This window comes from Xenopus laevis, chromosome 8S (assembly GCF_017654675.1).
Source record: "Xenopus laevis strain J_2021 chromosome 8S, Xenopus_laevis_v10.1, whole genome shotgun sequence".
NCBI lineage: Eukaryota > Metazoa > Chordata > Amphibia > Anura > Pipidae > Xenopus > Xenopus laevis.
In genome coordinates, this window is record NC_054386.1 from 79,598,635 (window position 1) to 79,615,290 (window position 16,656).

Sequence of the window (16,656 nt, forward strand, 5' to 3'; positions counted from 1 at the left end):
TAGAGACCGCCATTGTTTGAGGGGTAAAGCAGTAGCTGTAAAATAGGGAAAAATTAATCACTCATTAACCTGTTCATGTCTACACATACAGATAACACTGAAGATTAACTAAAAGTAGTTAGTTCTGCAAATTAATTAAACTAAAAAGGAATAAGAAGCTATGTCCCATAGGAAAAAATAGGAATTATAAAACTCAAGACTATTACAAGCCGAATTATATGTAGATACTGAAAGCTCCCAGAGACCCTGTACAAATGCATTGCAAGCCCATGCACCCTATCACACTTTGCATGCCTTACATAGCACTCATCTCAACATGACACATGGATTCAAAATCGCACAACATCAATATACATACATTACACAGCACCCCATTATGCACAAAGATTACATAGCACACAAAAATAGAGTTAAGATGACCATAGACGCAAAGATCCGAACGTACGAATCATCGAACGATCTGACTTCCCCATCTCCCGACCTGCCATTAACCACTCCGATCAAATAAAGTAGAAATGAACAGATCAGCCGATGTTCTTCCACCCACCAACAGCAGCTGGTCCAGTTCCCCTCCCATAAGTATCCAGAGGCACAGTGAATTCCTGCCCCCTAACAAAGTGACACAGTGTACCCCCCTAACAAGTGACATAGTGTACCCCCCAACCAAGTAGGGTTGCCACTTGGCTGGTATTTTACCGGTTGATTTAAATGTTATTAATAGGGAAAAGAGATAAATATATAGGAAGACCGGTATTTTTTTCCAGAAAAGGTGGCAACCCTACAACCAAGTGACATAGTATACCCCCCAACCAATTGACACAGTGTACCCCCACACATACACAAAGAAAGTGGCATATTGTCCCCCCAGCAAGTGTATGTATGTATATTTTTATTTGTATATCGCTCCTGCAAAGCACTGTACAGCAAAACAATAAATTAGAAGTAACAAACAAGGGGTGATTGAAATAAAAAGTAACAATAAGTGCATCATTAAAAATACAATTCACGTAAATATAAAATATAATTACAATACAGATTAAGTGCTCAGTGTCAAGGAGACAAAAGGCTGGAGGACCCTACCCCGTAGGGCTTACAGTCTAAACAGGAGGGTAACAGACAGACACAATTCGGAGGGGTATTAAAGTGCTGTAGGTTACAGTTTGTTACACTATCAAAAAAGTGCCAGTTCCCAGTTCAGGTGTTATCCAGGTGCTCCCAGAGGTAGTCTTTGAGTTTCGTATTAAAAACATTGAAGGAGGATCTCTCCGGAATGTTTCAGGAATGACATGCCAAATATAAGGAGCCACAAGAATGGCACAGTGACTCCCACCCATAAGCAATCCAGTGGCACAGGAAATTCCCCCCACCCCACCAACAGCAAGTGGCCCAGTTTTCCTCCATAAGCATCCAGTGAAACATTGATCCCCCCCCCATGAGCATCCAGTGGTACAGGCCCCGGAATCCCCCTTCGCTCCAGCAGCATCCAGTGACCTACAATACGAGTTGGCAATGCTCATACCATGGATATTACACTATAGATTTCCTGAAGAGTTCGCTGCCCACCGTTTCCCATAGCAAAGCATGAGCCATTTGAACTCATTCTCAGCAGGGCGCTGATGGTAGGGTCACGTGATCATGATGTCATCGAGGTCCTTTCCGAGGATAGGAACTAGACTCTACCTTCTCCAAAGGGCAGCACGAGGGGCGGAGAGAGAGAGGAAGCGGAAGGGGCGGAGCTGAAGAGGCAGCAGATAGGTGAGACCTAGGCATAAAATCCTCTGCACACCCGCATTCTACACTTTTCCTTATAATTCACTCACAGGTTTATACAGCACACACACAGTTCCCACAGTGACTATTACTTTACGGCAGCACTGAACCGTCGCACGGATCAGAACTCCTTATCAGTTACCACTAACTGCCCACACACACTGTCGTGCTTGGGTTGGTACTTGCTGCGCCCTCGGGAGTGCAATAATCTGTTAACAAATACTATTTTAGGCCTTAACAGTATCTGTAGTCTTTTCACGCACAAAATGTTTCACGCGCTGTTTTATTCCTCCCTATCGGCTGCTGTACAAAGGGAATTCTTGTGGGAATAAGCTATTGTTTTCCACACATAGGGTTTGTGTAACGCTGTCTCAAGCCCATTGCTCGCCATACAATTGCGCCTCCTTCTCTCCCTCCTCATTTACTAACAAAGGTGCAATTTGCATCAGCACGGTAACCTATAGCAACCATATTTGCTCTCCTTAGACTTACGGGGGTTGTTCACCTTTAAAGTAGCCTTAAGTATGATATAGAGAGTGATATTCTGAGACAATTTGCAATTGCTTTTCATTTTTTTACTTGTGTTTTTTTTTGGTTATTTAGCTTTTTATTCAGCAGCTCTCCAGTTTGCAATTTCAGCAATCTGGTTGCCAGGGATCAAATTCCCCTAACAACCATGCATTGATTTTAGTAAAAGACTGGAATATGAATAGGAGAGGCCTGAATAGAAAGAGGAGTAATAAAAAGTAGCAATAACAATACATTTGTAGCCTTAGGGCAGGGGCACACGGGCAGATTCAGGGAGATTAAGTCGTCTGGCGATTAATCGCCTCTTCTTCGAGGCAACAATCTCCCTGAACTGCCTTCCGCCTGCTAAAATGAAAAATTGCCTGCGCCAAAGCACTCGTGTCGCTTTGATTTCCGAAGTCGCCCGAAGTTTCCTTGTGAGGCGACTTTGGAAATCGAAGCGTTTTCTTATTATAGCAGAGGGAAGGCAGTTCAGGGAGATTGTCGCCCCGCAGAAGAGGCGATTAGTCGCCAGGCGACTAAATCTCCCCAAATCTACCCGTGTGCCCCTGCCCTTAGGGTCAGGGCACACAGGCAGATTCGGGGAGATTAGTTGCCTGGCGACAAATCTCCTCTTCTTCAGGGCGACTAATCTCGGAGCGATTCGTTTTCCCAAGTTGCTTCAGGAGGAAACTTCGGGTGACTTCAGAAAACAAATCGCTCCAAGTGGAATCTGCTGGCGATTTACATTTTAGCCGGCGGGGAGGCAGTTTGGGGGGAGATTAGTCGCCCCGAAGAAGATGAGATTTGTTGCCGGGCGACTAAACTCCCCGAATCTGCCTGTGTGCCCTGACCCTTACCGAAAAAGGCAAATAATTCTAAAACTATAAAAAGAATAAATAATGAAGACCAATTGAAATGTGGCTTAGAATTGGCCATTTTATAACATACTAAAAGTTAACTTGAAGGTGAACCAGCCCTTTAACTGGCCCAGACTGACAAAGTTGGTTGCTGATTAGTTGCTACGGGTTACAGCAGTGAAAACTGACACCAGTTTAGCAAATGAGGCCACAGCCTAATGAAATCGTGAGTGCACTTTGTACATCAAGCAGTCTCTGCCCAGTGCTGCAACTTTAAATTACTATATCCCTCTTGCAGTTTGCATCGATTTCTTCAAGTCACAGTAGGTGAGTGTATGCCTCCCAGGGCAAAAACTACATTCCAGTGCCTTAGTTCTTGGAGTATTGTCTGCGCAAATGCTCCATAGATGCACTGTATGATATCATTTTAATTTAATCCAACCTCAAGCATGCTTCATTGGAAATAATTGGCTCAATACATGCAATGAGTTAGACATCACCGACGTAGAAGGTACTTTACATGCAAATGCTCATTATAAGCAGTAAGTCGGTGGTTATCATAAGCTGCTGACAGCATTACAATGTGCTCTCTGTCCTGTGACAATCATTAAAATAGACAATGTCTGTGTGCTTTGCTCACAAACAGCTTCAAAGTATTGTAAAAGTCACTTCTCACACCAACCTGCAATATTCCCATGTTAAAGGGGGTCAGTGGCTTAAAAGTGGGTACTAATAATTAACTTTTTTGCAGTGTATGTTTTCAAGATGACGTGTCTGGGTTTTTAATGTGTGTGGTAATAGCTTTTGGAGCCAGTGGTTGGAAAACCTTCAATAGGTGCACATGGTCCCCAAGTGAGGATGTTATATTAGCAGTAAGGTGTATTTGAGGGGCACTGGCCCCCTCTTCACCCAATACTTTTTTTTTTTAGCATATTTAAACAAAATGTAAGCATAACCAATCTACAATATAAAACAATATATATAAATAATTTTCAGTGATTTTAAAGTTGTATGCTGATATAAATGCAATAGAAAAGCAGTTTCTTTCTGCCTCTTACCAAGCAGTTTTTTCCCTTCCTTGACTTCAACCTATTGAAAAATTGTATTGGTAGTCATCCATCCTCCAGCCAACCTCCAATTCCCGCAATGCTAGGTATATTCTGCGATTGACAGACTTGCAAAGGAGGAGAATAAAAGAAGTGGATAAGGCACTGTCAGAACTGGGATTTTAGCTATAGGGGTTGATTTCTGGTACACTTGTACACTCTGAAGTCTGGTTAATGTAAAAAAAAAGTTGGGCGGAGATAAGTGAACCACGATTTTTAAAAGTCATTTGTTTTGTCTTTGCATGCAGCTACATGCAAATCGCCAGCTATTATGCTCACAGTGCGATTTGAGATCGACTGTAGCTCCAAAACACACAGAGACCCTTTTGGAGTGATTATTTAGAAACAGCATGTACATAGAGAAGTACTGAAATCTCCTACAAGCACACACGCACACACACTGAGATTAGTAGCCACGATTGTATGTAAATTCTTGCGCTGACGTAATGTCGTGGAGACAACAGGCCGAGGGAATGAGCGCCGAGACAACTTCCGGCTCTTGCGTGGGAGGAGAACGTAGCACAAAGCACTATGGGATGTAAATCGCTTGGAATCAAAAGTCGCGCAAAATCTTACCTGCACAAAGACGATCGTCTTGTCACGGCGACTTCCTTTTTAAAAATTGCAGGCAACTGATCTCCCTGTGTGCCCCTACCCGTAGCTTCCTACACTAATGTTACAGTATCTTTTCTCCCCCTAGACCCAACAAATATTAAAAGGAGCTAGAATCCTCTCTGGACTGCTTTTTTTACCTTAGAAGGTTCTTTAAATGCAAATGCCCAAATCACATTTTATGTCCGCAATTATCACGAGTACAAGGATCTGAGTTTGCCCCATGAATACTGTGCTCTATTCATGAAAGGCAGGCCATTTTAATCTGGCACAAAGTGCAGCGCACAAGGATGCCGTAGGCATGATTGCTTTCTGAATGAGCTCTAGAGTTAGGCACTTGCGTCTAGGTCAATAATAATTCAGGACCCACACATTCTAGCACCATACACATTGTTGTCAAAAGTTTAGTATACTTTACTAATGACTGTTTGTTATTCTTTTTTTAGCCTGAGTAGCAGAGGGAGCAGTTGGAGACCCCGACATGTCCGGGGACACAGAGGAGGTAACCCGTTTACGTAAACCACGTTTCTCCTATGAGGAGAACCAGATCCTGATCCGAGAAGTACGGGCTCACTTCCCTGTTCTTTATGGCGCACAGAGCCGTCGTCTTAGTGTAGCAGAACGTCGTCGTGTGTGGGAGGGCATTGCAGCTAAGATTAACGCAATTACCAACTGGAAACGCACTGCCCAGGAGGTTCAAAAACGGTGGAACGATTTCAAAAGGCGAACTAAAGAGAAACTAGCACGAGTTCCCCATTCTACCCAGAGTGGAACAGCAGAGGAGGCAATGACTGCTGAAGAGGAGACTATATTTGCCATCTTGGGGCCTGGTGTAATGCCAGGGAGTGGTCACTATGGATCTGTCACACGCTTGGGAGCTATTGGTAAGTTATCATGATCTACCATACTGTGCAAAATGTTCTGCATGGTACCTGATCGAATGTATCCATTGTTAATTTCACTGGTTATTAAAATCACTGTATTCTTTTGTTACTAACAAAAGCTAGTAATAAGTATTTGTATGCTAGTTAAAGGGAAGCTATCATGAAAATATGAATGTAATACTTCCTCATGGAAGTATGGACATGTCTCGCTCAGCCTATATCATACAGTTAGGCCCATAAATCTTTGGACAGAGGCAACTTTTTTTCTAATTGTGGTTGTGTACATTACCACAATGAGTTTTAAATGAAACAACTCAGATCATCATCATCATCACGCAGTGCTTTACTCAGATGCAGTTGGAACTGCAGGCTTTTAGCTTTAATTCAGTGGGTTTAACAAAAAGATTGCATAAAAATGTTTTTTTAACATAATAACTTCATTTCAGGGGCTCAAAACTAATTGGACAATTGACTCAAAGGCTATTTCATGGGCAGGTGTGGGTAATTCCTTCATTATGTCATTATCAATGAAGCAGATAAAAGCCCTGTAGTTGGGGGGGGGGTGCTTGTATGTGGAAGATTTTGCTGTGAACAGACCGCATGCGGTCAAACGAGCTCTCCATGCAGGTGAAACAAGTCATCCTTAAGCTGCAAAAACAGAAAAAACCCATCCGAGAAATTGCTACAATATTAGGAGTGGCAAAATCATGAGAAAGAAAGAAAGCACTGGTGAACTCAGCAACGCAAAAAGGCCTGGATGTCTATGGAAGAGAAACCCCTTCACAACAGCCAAACAAGTCAACAACACTCTCCAGGAGGTAGGCATATCGATATCCAAGTCTACCATAAAGAGAAGACTGCATGAAAGTAAATACAGAGGGTGCACTGCAAGGTGCAAGCCACTCATAAGCATCAAGAATAGAAAGGCTATATTGGACTTTCTAAAAAAGCCAGCACAGTTCTGGAAAAACATTCTTTGGACAGATAAAACCAAGATCAACCTCTAGAATGATGGCAAGAATAAAAGTATGGAGAAGGTGTGGAACAGCTCATGATCCAAAGCATACCACATCTCTATAAAACATGGCGGAGACAGTGTGATGGTTTGGGTGTGCATGGCTGCCAGTGGCACTGGGACACTAGTGTTTAGCCATGATGTGACACAGGACAGAAGCAGCCGAATAAATTCTGAGGTGTTCAGAGACATACGGTCTGCTCAAATACAGTCAAATTGATTGGGAGGTGGTTTCATAATAACTGAAAACATACAGGCAAAGCAACCCAGGATATTAGAAACGGTTCCTAATTTTTGAAGGAGAAAGAAAAAAACTGGGGGTGCCAAACCTTTGGCCCAAGCTACTTTTCAGTGAGCACCGTGGAGTAATCTTCTTTTATATTCTTCAATGGCCCCTGGCTGATGCATGTCTAGTAGAGTGAACAAGCAGGATTTATTTGATAAAGTTCAGCTTTTCACTCTACTGCACGTCCGCACCCACACTAAGAAGAAAAAAGCAGGAAGATGATCACTCCATGGGGCCCTCTAAGAAATATCCTGGGTCACTATAGTTTTCTGGTAACAGTAGCACCAGGTTGGGGTATCAGGTAAGTGATTGTAATCGCTAGGGGGGTGCCTATATTTGGTTGAACCTATAATCTTTGCAAAGTGTATACTAACATTTAATTTCTGCAATTTTAAGATATACTTGCAAAGTATTTTTTATTCCGTTTCACATACCTATTTTGTGCTGTCTTGCTTTGACAATATTATTTGTCCCTATTAGTCCTACTAATCATAGTCCCTTATGTCTTTCTCTCCCACTCAGATTTCAATCCATCAGGCCCAGGATCCTCTAGTCCTGAAACTTCACTCAGTGTTCCATGTGCACCCATTGAAGCACCACTCCTTCTCCATCCAAAGGAATCTCCCTCCCCAACATCACAGCTTCACATTGTCCAGCTCCCCCATCTCACTCCTTCACCAGACCCATCAGAAGGTCCTTCACCTCCGCCTCCTGGTTCAGAGACACCATTGCTCACTTCCAGTGGAGTTGCCCATCATTACGACCCTACAGTTGCCATGCTGAGGGCCCAACAGGAAACGGCAGAAGCAATAAGGCATCTAACCTATACTTTACGTCAAAGCATGGACCGCTTGACCAATGTTTTAGCTGCCATTTTGCCCCTGGTCCCTCATCAGCCACCAGTATCACCTACTCCTTCTGGTATTCTTGGCCCTGTGTATTATCCTACTAAAACAGAACCAGAGTCTGAACCATGTTGTCCTGTAAGTTATGAGGAAGAAAATGGGGAAGATGGGATGGAGGATGAGATCCAAGAAGTTATAGCAGAACCTCCCAGGTCTCCTTCTCCTCCACCCCCAAATAAAAGAAAAAGGTTTGGCTATCTAAATCCAAGAAAGAGAAGAGGACGTTGGAAAAACCTCTAAGATTTTTTTCCACACATTTTGCTCCCCCAGCAGGCATGAGGCTATTATAAACTGATGCTTAGCTGCATACTTGAAACAGCAGGGCATCTACAGTGAGGGCTATGTCTCCTCCCACTTTGTTTATTTAGTAGTAACATTCTTCTCACCCCTTCCACACCATCGCAGAGAAAGGGGAAGCTAATGTCCGATGGATGGTACCATTTTAAAGAGGTAGAAAACAGGAATTATTATTCCTTCTTTAAAAGGAAATACGTCTGACCCCACTCAAACTCTTTCTTCACCCATTTTAAATCTGTAGATATCAAAACTGAAAACTCCTTCAAAATGTTTCTGGAAATATGGAACAAGGTGATCTCCAGCACCTTTCTGGATTATTTAGTTATATTCATGCCTTGGCACATTTGGCAGACGATCCAAAAGTTTAAACTTCTGACTTCTATTGACTTGAAAATTAAGGAGTAGGGCCCATACACAGAAAAGCAATTTGAGGAATTGCGTGGAAACTGATGTAATGCATTCTTGGGGTGATAGCCATAGTTAATTTGATTGTGTGCAGATATTGTCCTATTTGGACCTCTTTAAATCATTTTTTATTTTCCAAATTTGTAAAAACTCAGAGATTGGCAACTTGAATTACTCAAGTTCCTGACCGACTACAACTTAATGCTTCAAAAGTAGCCTAATTGCTGGTAGATTGAACTGCGTAGCATAATATTTACTGGCATTTGTATTGGATTCATTAATTATATAATTAATGGAAGAGGCTTATGTCAAATACATAATTCAGGGCAACATTAAATATATATTTTTTTCTAAATTCAAGATTGCCAATACTGGACATTCTAAGAAATAAGCTCTAACTGGAAGATTGCATCACTGCCTTCTCTTTTGTCAATACTGTCCACTATCTTTCTACATTTTCTCCCTCTATATATAGATGCCCCACTGAAAGCAATATTCTTGTATATAGACGTATACAAACTGTAGATAGCATCCGCTTCCATGTTATGTCAGATAGGCATATAGGAGTTAACCTTGGAGCATTGATTATGTATGTAAATAACTACATATTAAAAATATTTGGTTCATATCCTCTTGTGCTTATTAATTAATAGAATGACAGTTATCAGATGATGACACTGGCAAACAGATACAATAATTTTTGACGATTCTGCTACAGCATAAAATTAATCCATTTAAATAAACTTTGCTGTTTATCTACTGTATGAAAAGTGATTTAATCATCAAATGTGGGAAATCCAAACTTTTTCTTTTATGGTTACATGGGTCTGGAAAGCCATGGGTTTTTTGGGAAGCTGTCAGGCCCATCATTATATGAAACAAGGAGTATTTAGAAGGGATAGACCGAATCCTCTATTTTGGATTTGGCCGAACCCCCGAATCCTTCACAAAAGATTCGGCCGAACAAAATCCGAACCCTAATTTGCATATGCAAATGAAAATTAGGGGTGGGAAGGGGAAACATTTTTTGCTTCCTTGTTTTGTGACAAAAGTCACATGATTTCCCTCCTCACCCCTAATTTGCATATGCAAATTCCATTTCGGTTCCACCGGACAGAAGGATTCGGCCCGAATCCTGCTGAAAAAGGTTGAATCCTGGCCGAATCCCGAACCGAATCCTGGATTCGATGCATTCCTAGTATTTAGGATCATGGCATAAGTATAGCCATAGCATATTTTATCATGCAAAGAAACTGCTGATACTCTCTGTGAATAAAAGGGCACTGTAAAGCTTTTCACATAGAACTTGCTATCATAAGCATAGTAATACTTAAACCTATACAAAAAGGTTTAAGAATGGTGACTATTTATTTTTTGCAGTTGCAGTTATGAACATATACCAACAGCCAGTTCAAATGCATCATTACTTCAAATACATTATTTGAAAAACAAGAATCTAAAAATCTGTATTATTATTATTATACATGCTAATGTATAATGTCATTTAATGTACAGGTATAGGATCTGTTATCCAGAATGCTCGGGACTTGGGACTTTTTGGAGAAGGGGTTTTTCCGTAATTTGGATCTTCATGTTTTACGTCGAAACATTAAATAAATCCAATAGCCTGGTTTTGCTTCAAATAAGGATTAATTATATCTTAGTTGGTATCAAGTACAAGTTACTGATTTATTATTAAAGAGAAAAAGGGAATCATTTTTAAAAATTTGGATTATTTGATCATAATGGAGTCTATGGGAGACGGTCTTTCCGTAATTCGGGTTTCAGGATAACGGATCCCATATCTGTACAATCTGTATATAGTAATGTGGAAAATCAGTATGTAAAATGTAAGGTTTCACAGATGAAACAGCTTAGTTTAAAATAGTTATCATTGGAATATTATTCATATAGATAGCACCAATGTCTTCTGCAGTGCTTTACAAGAGATTATGCATCATTCACACCAGTCCCTGCCCTAGTGGAGTTACAGTCTAAAGTCCCTGTTACATTCACATATACTATGGGCAATTCTATTAGGAGCCATTTATTCTGCCTGATTTGTTTTTGGAGTGTAGGATGTAAGCCCAGTCCATGCAGATACTGTCCTAGCTGGAATCACAGTGCTAACCACCGCACCATGGATCCTACTGATGAATACACTTGAAATAATAAATATTTTACACATTCAACCAAACCTCTTTAATGCCCAAGGGAATTAAACAAAAACTCTGAAAAAATTAACCTCTAGCAAAAAAATACCAAAATAACCCTCAAGAAGATTATTAAATTGTATTAAAACACCAAGGACCCCAGAGGCTTTAAGCTTTTGACAGATCATTGTATTTCAACAATTCTACAAGCCCATTGCTGGTTTACTTCTGCTAAACATAATTACACTGCTTTTTAAATTTCCCAATGTGTTGTGGTATCAATGAAATATCCCTAAATGCACAGTCTGATTTTGTCAGCCATTAAGAGATGTAGGACCAGATTTGCCCAGTTTGTATGAACCCAAACAATCAGCTAGGTTATTCGAAATCAATTGTCAGATCCAGATGGCGAGTGGCTTTATCAAACTGACTTTAAAAGAATTATTCAGTGTGAAAATAAAAACTGGGTAAATAGATAGTATGTACAAAAATGTTATATTTTTTTCAATATAGTTAGCCGAAAATGTAATGTATAAAGGCTGGAGTTACTGGATGTCTAACATAATATCCAGAACACTTCTTCCTGGTTTGCAGCATTCTTGGTTTGCACTGATTGGTTACCAGGTAGTAATCAATCAGTGGCTTGGGGGCCACATGGGCCATAACTGTTGCTTTTGAATCTGAGCTGCATTCTAAGGGTTAGTTCACACAAGGAGATTTGGGCACCTGGCGACTAATCGCCTCGACTTCTGAACAACAATTTCCCCCGAACTGCCTCCTCGTGTCTTCCCATCCACTATAATGAAAAGTCCCTGGCGGTAAAGCAGACGCGGCACTGCGTTTTCTGAAGTCGCCTGAAGTTTCGGGTGACTTCAGAAAACGCAGCGTCACGTGTGCTTTAACGCAGGCGACTTTTCATTATAGCGGATGGGAAGACACGAGGAGGCAGTTCGGGGAGATTGTCGCCCAGAAGTCGAGGCGATTAGTCGCCAGGCGACAAAATCTCCCCGAATCTCTTTGTGTGAACAAACCCTAAGGATCCATTGCAAACTCACTGAACAATTATATCCCATGTGGCCCCCCTTATAGTCGCTGAATAACTCAGAGAGCTGAAAAGCAAGAAGTAGTGTTCTGGCTATTATGTTAGACATCCAGTCACTCCAGCCTTTATACATTACATTTTTGGCTAACTAACTATAATAGAAACATTATTTGTTTTATTGTTTTGCACAGCCTATTTACCCAGTTTTTATACTGAACTGTTCCTTTATGGTCAGTGTGTGTATGAGGAAATGTTCTGTATCAGGTTTTCTGCACTTAAATACCTGGCGGTTTAGGTTCATTGACCAACCATGCCAAACAGGAGCTGGAGCAAACAGATCTTTGCATGTAGCATTCAAATTAAAGGGTTGGTTCATCTTTAAGTTAACTTTTAGTATGTTTTAGAATGGCCAATTCTAAGCAATTTTTCTATTTGCCTTCATTTTTTATAGTTTAAGAATGATTTGCCTTTTTTCTTCTGAATCTTTCCAGCTTTCAAACGGGGGGGTCACTGACCCCATCTAAAGAACACATGGAAGACTACAAATTTATTGGTATCGCTAGTTTTTATTACTCCTCTTTCTATTCAGACAATCTCCTTTTTATATCCCAGTCTGTTTTTCAAATCAGTGCATGGGTCATTTGAAAGCTAAAAAAAACAGAAATAATAAAAAATGAAAACCAATTGCAAATCATCTCACAATATCACATCATACTAAGGGGCAGATTTATCAAAGGCCATGGTGAATTTTCGAATAAAAAAAATCGAATTTTTAGCTATTTTTTGTGTATTTTGACTAGGGAGTAGTCCAAATTCGATTCGAAATTGAAAAAAATTTGAATATCGAAATTTATCATGTACTGTCTCTTTAAAAATTCACCATCTAAAACCTGCCGAATTGCTGTTTTAGCCTTTGGGGGCCTTCTAGAACCTATTTGGAGTCAATTCGTGGACTTTGAAAAATCAAAGTTTTTTTGGGAGAAACTTCAAATTGAATTAGATTGGATGTGCTATTAATTAGACTTGAATTAGGCCGAATACGTACCTATTTGATCGAAAACGGACCTATTCGACCCAAAAAAACTTCGACTTAATTTTGGTTGGTCTTTTTGAATTAGAATTTCGAGGTGTTTTCAATTCAAAATGTGACGTTTGATAAATATGCCCCTTATAGTTAACTTGAAGAAGTGTGGTCTATCTTCTGCCTGATTACTAGTGATCGGCGATTCGCCGCCAGCGAATAAATTCACGAAACGCTCGCGAAAATTCGCCAGCGTCAAAAACGTGACGCCGGCACCATTCCGCTAATTTTCCGCTGTTTCGCGAAATTCGCACATTTTTCAGCGAAACGGCACAAATTCGTCCATCACTACATATGCCTGAGATTCAGAAGTTACTTTCTGTCCATACTGTTATCATAACACTAAATCAGACTTTGGCACTGCAGCCTTGTGGAAAACAAGTTGGCTATGAACTTTGTTTCATAGAGAGGTGTGTTTCAGTACCCACCTACCCCTCCTCTCTACATGTATTTCATTGATATGAAAGGGGACATGGGGCTGGAGAAAATAGAAAAAGGCTAAATAAAGTACATGGGACATTAGATAATAGTATAGGTATGTGACCTGTTATCCAGAATTCTCGGGATAATGCATCTTTCCGTAATTTGGATTGTCATACCTTTAAGGCCCCCAAACAAGGACCGATAAAAGCTGGCGACAGAGCGAGTCGGCAATTTACTGGCCCGTGTGTAGACCCATCCGACGGGCTTCCCCAATCAATGTCGATCGGGCCGGTACAAAATCCTGCCGGATTGCCGCTGTATCTGTTCGTTGATGCGGTCCCGCGATCCCCCGCCCGTATAGCCTCCATTCTGATCCGATTGTTGGACCCTGGAACATGACTTATCAGTACCTAGACATACTCTTTTATGTGTGAACAATAACAAGCCTCATATACAGTTGTTCAGAATAATAGCAGTGTGTTTAAAAAAAAAAAGTCAACAAAACTCGAAATCCTTATACAGGTATGGGATCCATTATCCGGAAACCTATTATACAGAAAGCTCTGAATCACGGAAAGACCATCTCCCATAGACTCCATTATGACCATATAATCCAAATTTTTAAAAATGATTTCCTTTTTCTCTGTAATAATAAAACAGTAACTTGTACTTGATCCAAACTAAGATATTATCAATCCTTATTGGAGGCAAAACCAGCGTATTGGTTTTATTTAATGTTTACATTTTTTTTAGTAGACACGAAGATCTCTTATCTGAAAAGCACCAGGTCCCAAAGATTCTATATAACAGGTTCTATACCTGTAATAGGTTTTATTCCCATACACACCGAAGCACTGGGAACACTGCACATTCTATTCCAAATCAAAACAAGAAGAAAAATGTATCAAATTATGTTTTTCCTTTACCGAAAGTGAAGAAAAGGGAATATGAGGCTGCCAAAAATAGCAGTGTTTGCTTTATTACAAACTCAAACATTCAGGGGCAGATTCACTAAGCTCGAGTGAATGGTTTGAATACAAAAATATTCGAATTTCGAAGTAGTTTTTTGGGTACTTCGCCCATCGAATTTGGTCAAATTCGATCTAATGGAACGATTTTTATTCTATTTTTTTTGCGCAAAAATCCTTCGAATTCGATATTCGAAGGATTTTACTTCGAGGGTCGAATTCGAGGGTTTTTTAACCCTCAAAATTCGACCCTTGATAAAATCTGCCCCTCACTGTATAAACTGAAAAAAAATTTCAAGATTTTGCTTCCCTTTGAATCACTGAACTAATATTTAGTATAATCAGTGTTTCTGAGAACTGCTGCACATCTGTGTTACATGGAGTCCACCAACGCATGCACCCTATTCTTTAGAATCTGATGCAGGGCACTGAGGGAGCCGTGGAGCTACTTTCCTCTGCATCAACAGGCACAGCAGAGCTGCAATTGGAACAAGAGGACAGTGGATGCAAGTGCAACTATACAAAAGTGCAAGTCATAAATGAATCCTTATATGTAGTGACCCGATACTGGCAGTTACTGTATAAACACTGTATAAATTGATTAGTTGATCCTGGCTTACTGCTCTATTGCATGTGCATTCACTTCACCCGTTCACCCAGAGTTTGGTTGTGTTTTGAATTTCTTCACCGGTAATATATGCCATATCGCCGTGTCTATTCCAGCTTTCACTGTCATGGTGTCCAATTGATGTCTGTGAAAGCATTTTTCTTTATACATTGATATTAGGCTCTTTTGAAGTCCCAAATATTTTAATTTTTTTGTTACACTTGGAATGCAAACAAAATGCTGAAGTTACATCTGATTTGATAGGGTGTAGAGTAATAACCTAATATAGAAGTGTACAACATAAACTGAATTTAGTTCTGCATGAGTCTCAAGGCTGTTTTTGTTTTCCAACCCCCATAAAAAGGCATTTGTGTGAAGAATTCCCATGTGCAACTGGGTATTAAAAAGATACTTACACCAGAAATTAAACCATTTTTAACATCTATCATAACATTGTCTTTTTTTTCTGCTATTTATAATTTTCCATAAAATGATTTGCCTGATGCTTTCACATTACCTGATCTGATCCCCCATGTTCCTCTATGAGGGGGCTGCCATAGTTGTACAGCAGTAGTCTATCAGTAGTAGAATCTCTAACCTACAGTCAATGTATATTTATCAAAAAGTGAAGTTAGAGGAAAATATTGGTACAAAAACACTAAAAAGACGACTTGCAGATTTATCAAGGGTCGAATTTAGAGTTCATGGGAACTTGTAAAAACTCCCATAAACTCCCGTGAACTCGAAGTTGGAATAAAAAAAATTTGAATTTCTCAAATTCGGGTGAATGGGATCGACTCGAATTCGATTTCTTTTCTTCGAAATAAACTAAATTTTCAGGAAGGTTGCAAACAACTCCAAATTGATCCCAGGACGTCCCCCATAGGCTAAAACAGAAATTTGCCAGGTTTAAGGTGGTGAATAGTCGAATTTGAATTCTTAAAGGGCCAGTATATGATACATTTAGAAATTTGATTTTTTTTTTCTGTAAAAAGCAGGGGAGAGGTGAAGGAATGCACGCAGGGATTTAGGAGGGGTCTTCTTTCGGTTTTAGATTTATCGCTGACCAGTGTGCTGCTGTGCTGCAGTCCCTCACTCGACTGCTCTTAAGGTGGCCATACACAGAGAGATCCGCTCGTTTGGCGATGTCGCCAAAGGAGCGGATCTCTCTCCGATATGCCCACCTTGAGGTGGGTAATATCGGGCTGATCCGATCGTGGGCCCTAGGGCCCAACGATCGGATCCTAACTAACGGGAACAGGCGGTCGAATCGCGGGACCGCATCAACGAACAGATGCGGCCGCGATCCGACAGGATTTTTAGTCCCATCCGATCGAGATCTGCCCGACTTTCCTTTACAGAAATAAATGATGCCAAAGAAGTTACACTGCTTGCAGCCAAAACTAACGTCTGGTTTAAAAGGCTGGCAAGGAGAAGATGTTGAGCAACGCACATCAGATCTTGCAGTCACCTTTTCTTTTTATTAAACATTAATCATAGTACCATTTCTGAGAGATGGATCTGCAGGTGGAGGGGATTTTGAACTTTTGAAAATTAGTGGCATATTTATCAAAGGTCGAACTTTGAATTGAAAAAAACTTCGAAATTCAAATTCAAAAAGACCAACCTAAATTAAGTTGAAGTCTTTTTTGGGATCGAATAGGTCCATTTTCGATCAAATAGGTCCATATTCGAATCGTTCAAATCGAAGAAACAGTGCATTCAATTCAAAGTT

At 40.4% G+C, this 16,656-nt stretch overlaps 1 protein-coding gene across 2 annotated transcripts; it reads left to right on the forward strand.

Annotated features, from left to right (window-relative positions):
• Window positions 1-1,179: 1,179 nt before the first annotated feature.
• On the forward strand, window positions 1,180-9,275 carry mypop.S (Myb-related transcription factor, partner of profilin S homeolog). 2 transcript variants are annotated; one of them, XM_018233172.2, is made up of 3 exons: window positions 1,180-1,755; window positions 5,302-5,739; window positions 7,563-9,275. In XM_018233172.2, the coding sequence occupies exons 2-3, from the start codon at window positions 5,337-5,339 to the stop codon at window positions 8,183-8,185; spliced, it is 1,026 nt and encodes a 341-aa protein (XP_018088661.1). In that variant the 5' UTR covers window positions 1,180-1,755; window positions 5,302-5,336; the 3' UTR covers window positions 8,186-9,275. The 2 variants fall into 2 exon arrangements, with proteins under 2 accessions (XP_018088661.1, XP_018088662.1); XM_018233173.2 differs by lacking the exon at window positions 1,180-1,755 and adding an exon at window positions 3,172-3,464.
• The last annotated feature ends 7,381 nt before the right edge of the window (window positions 9,276-16,656 follow it).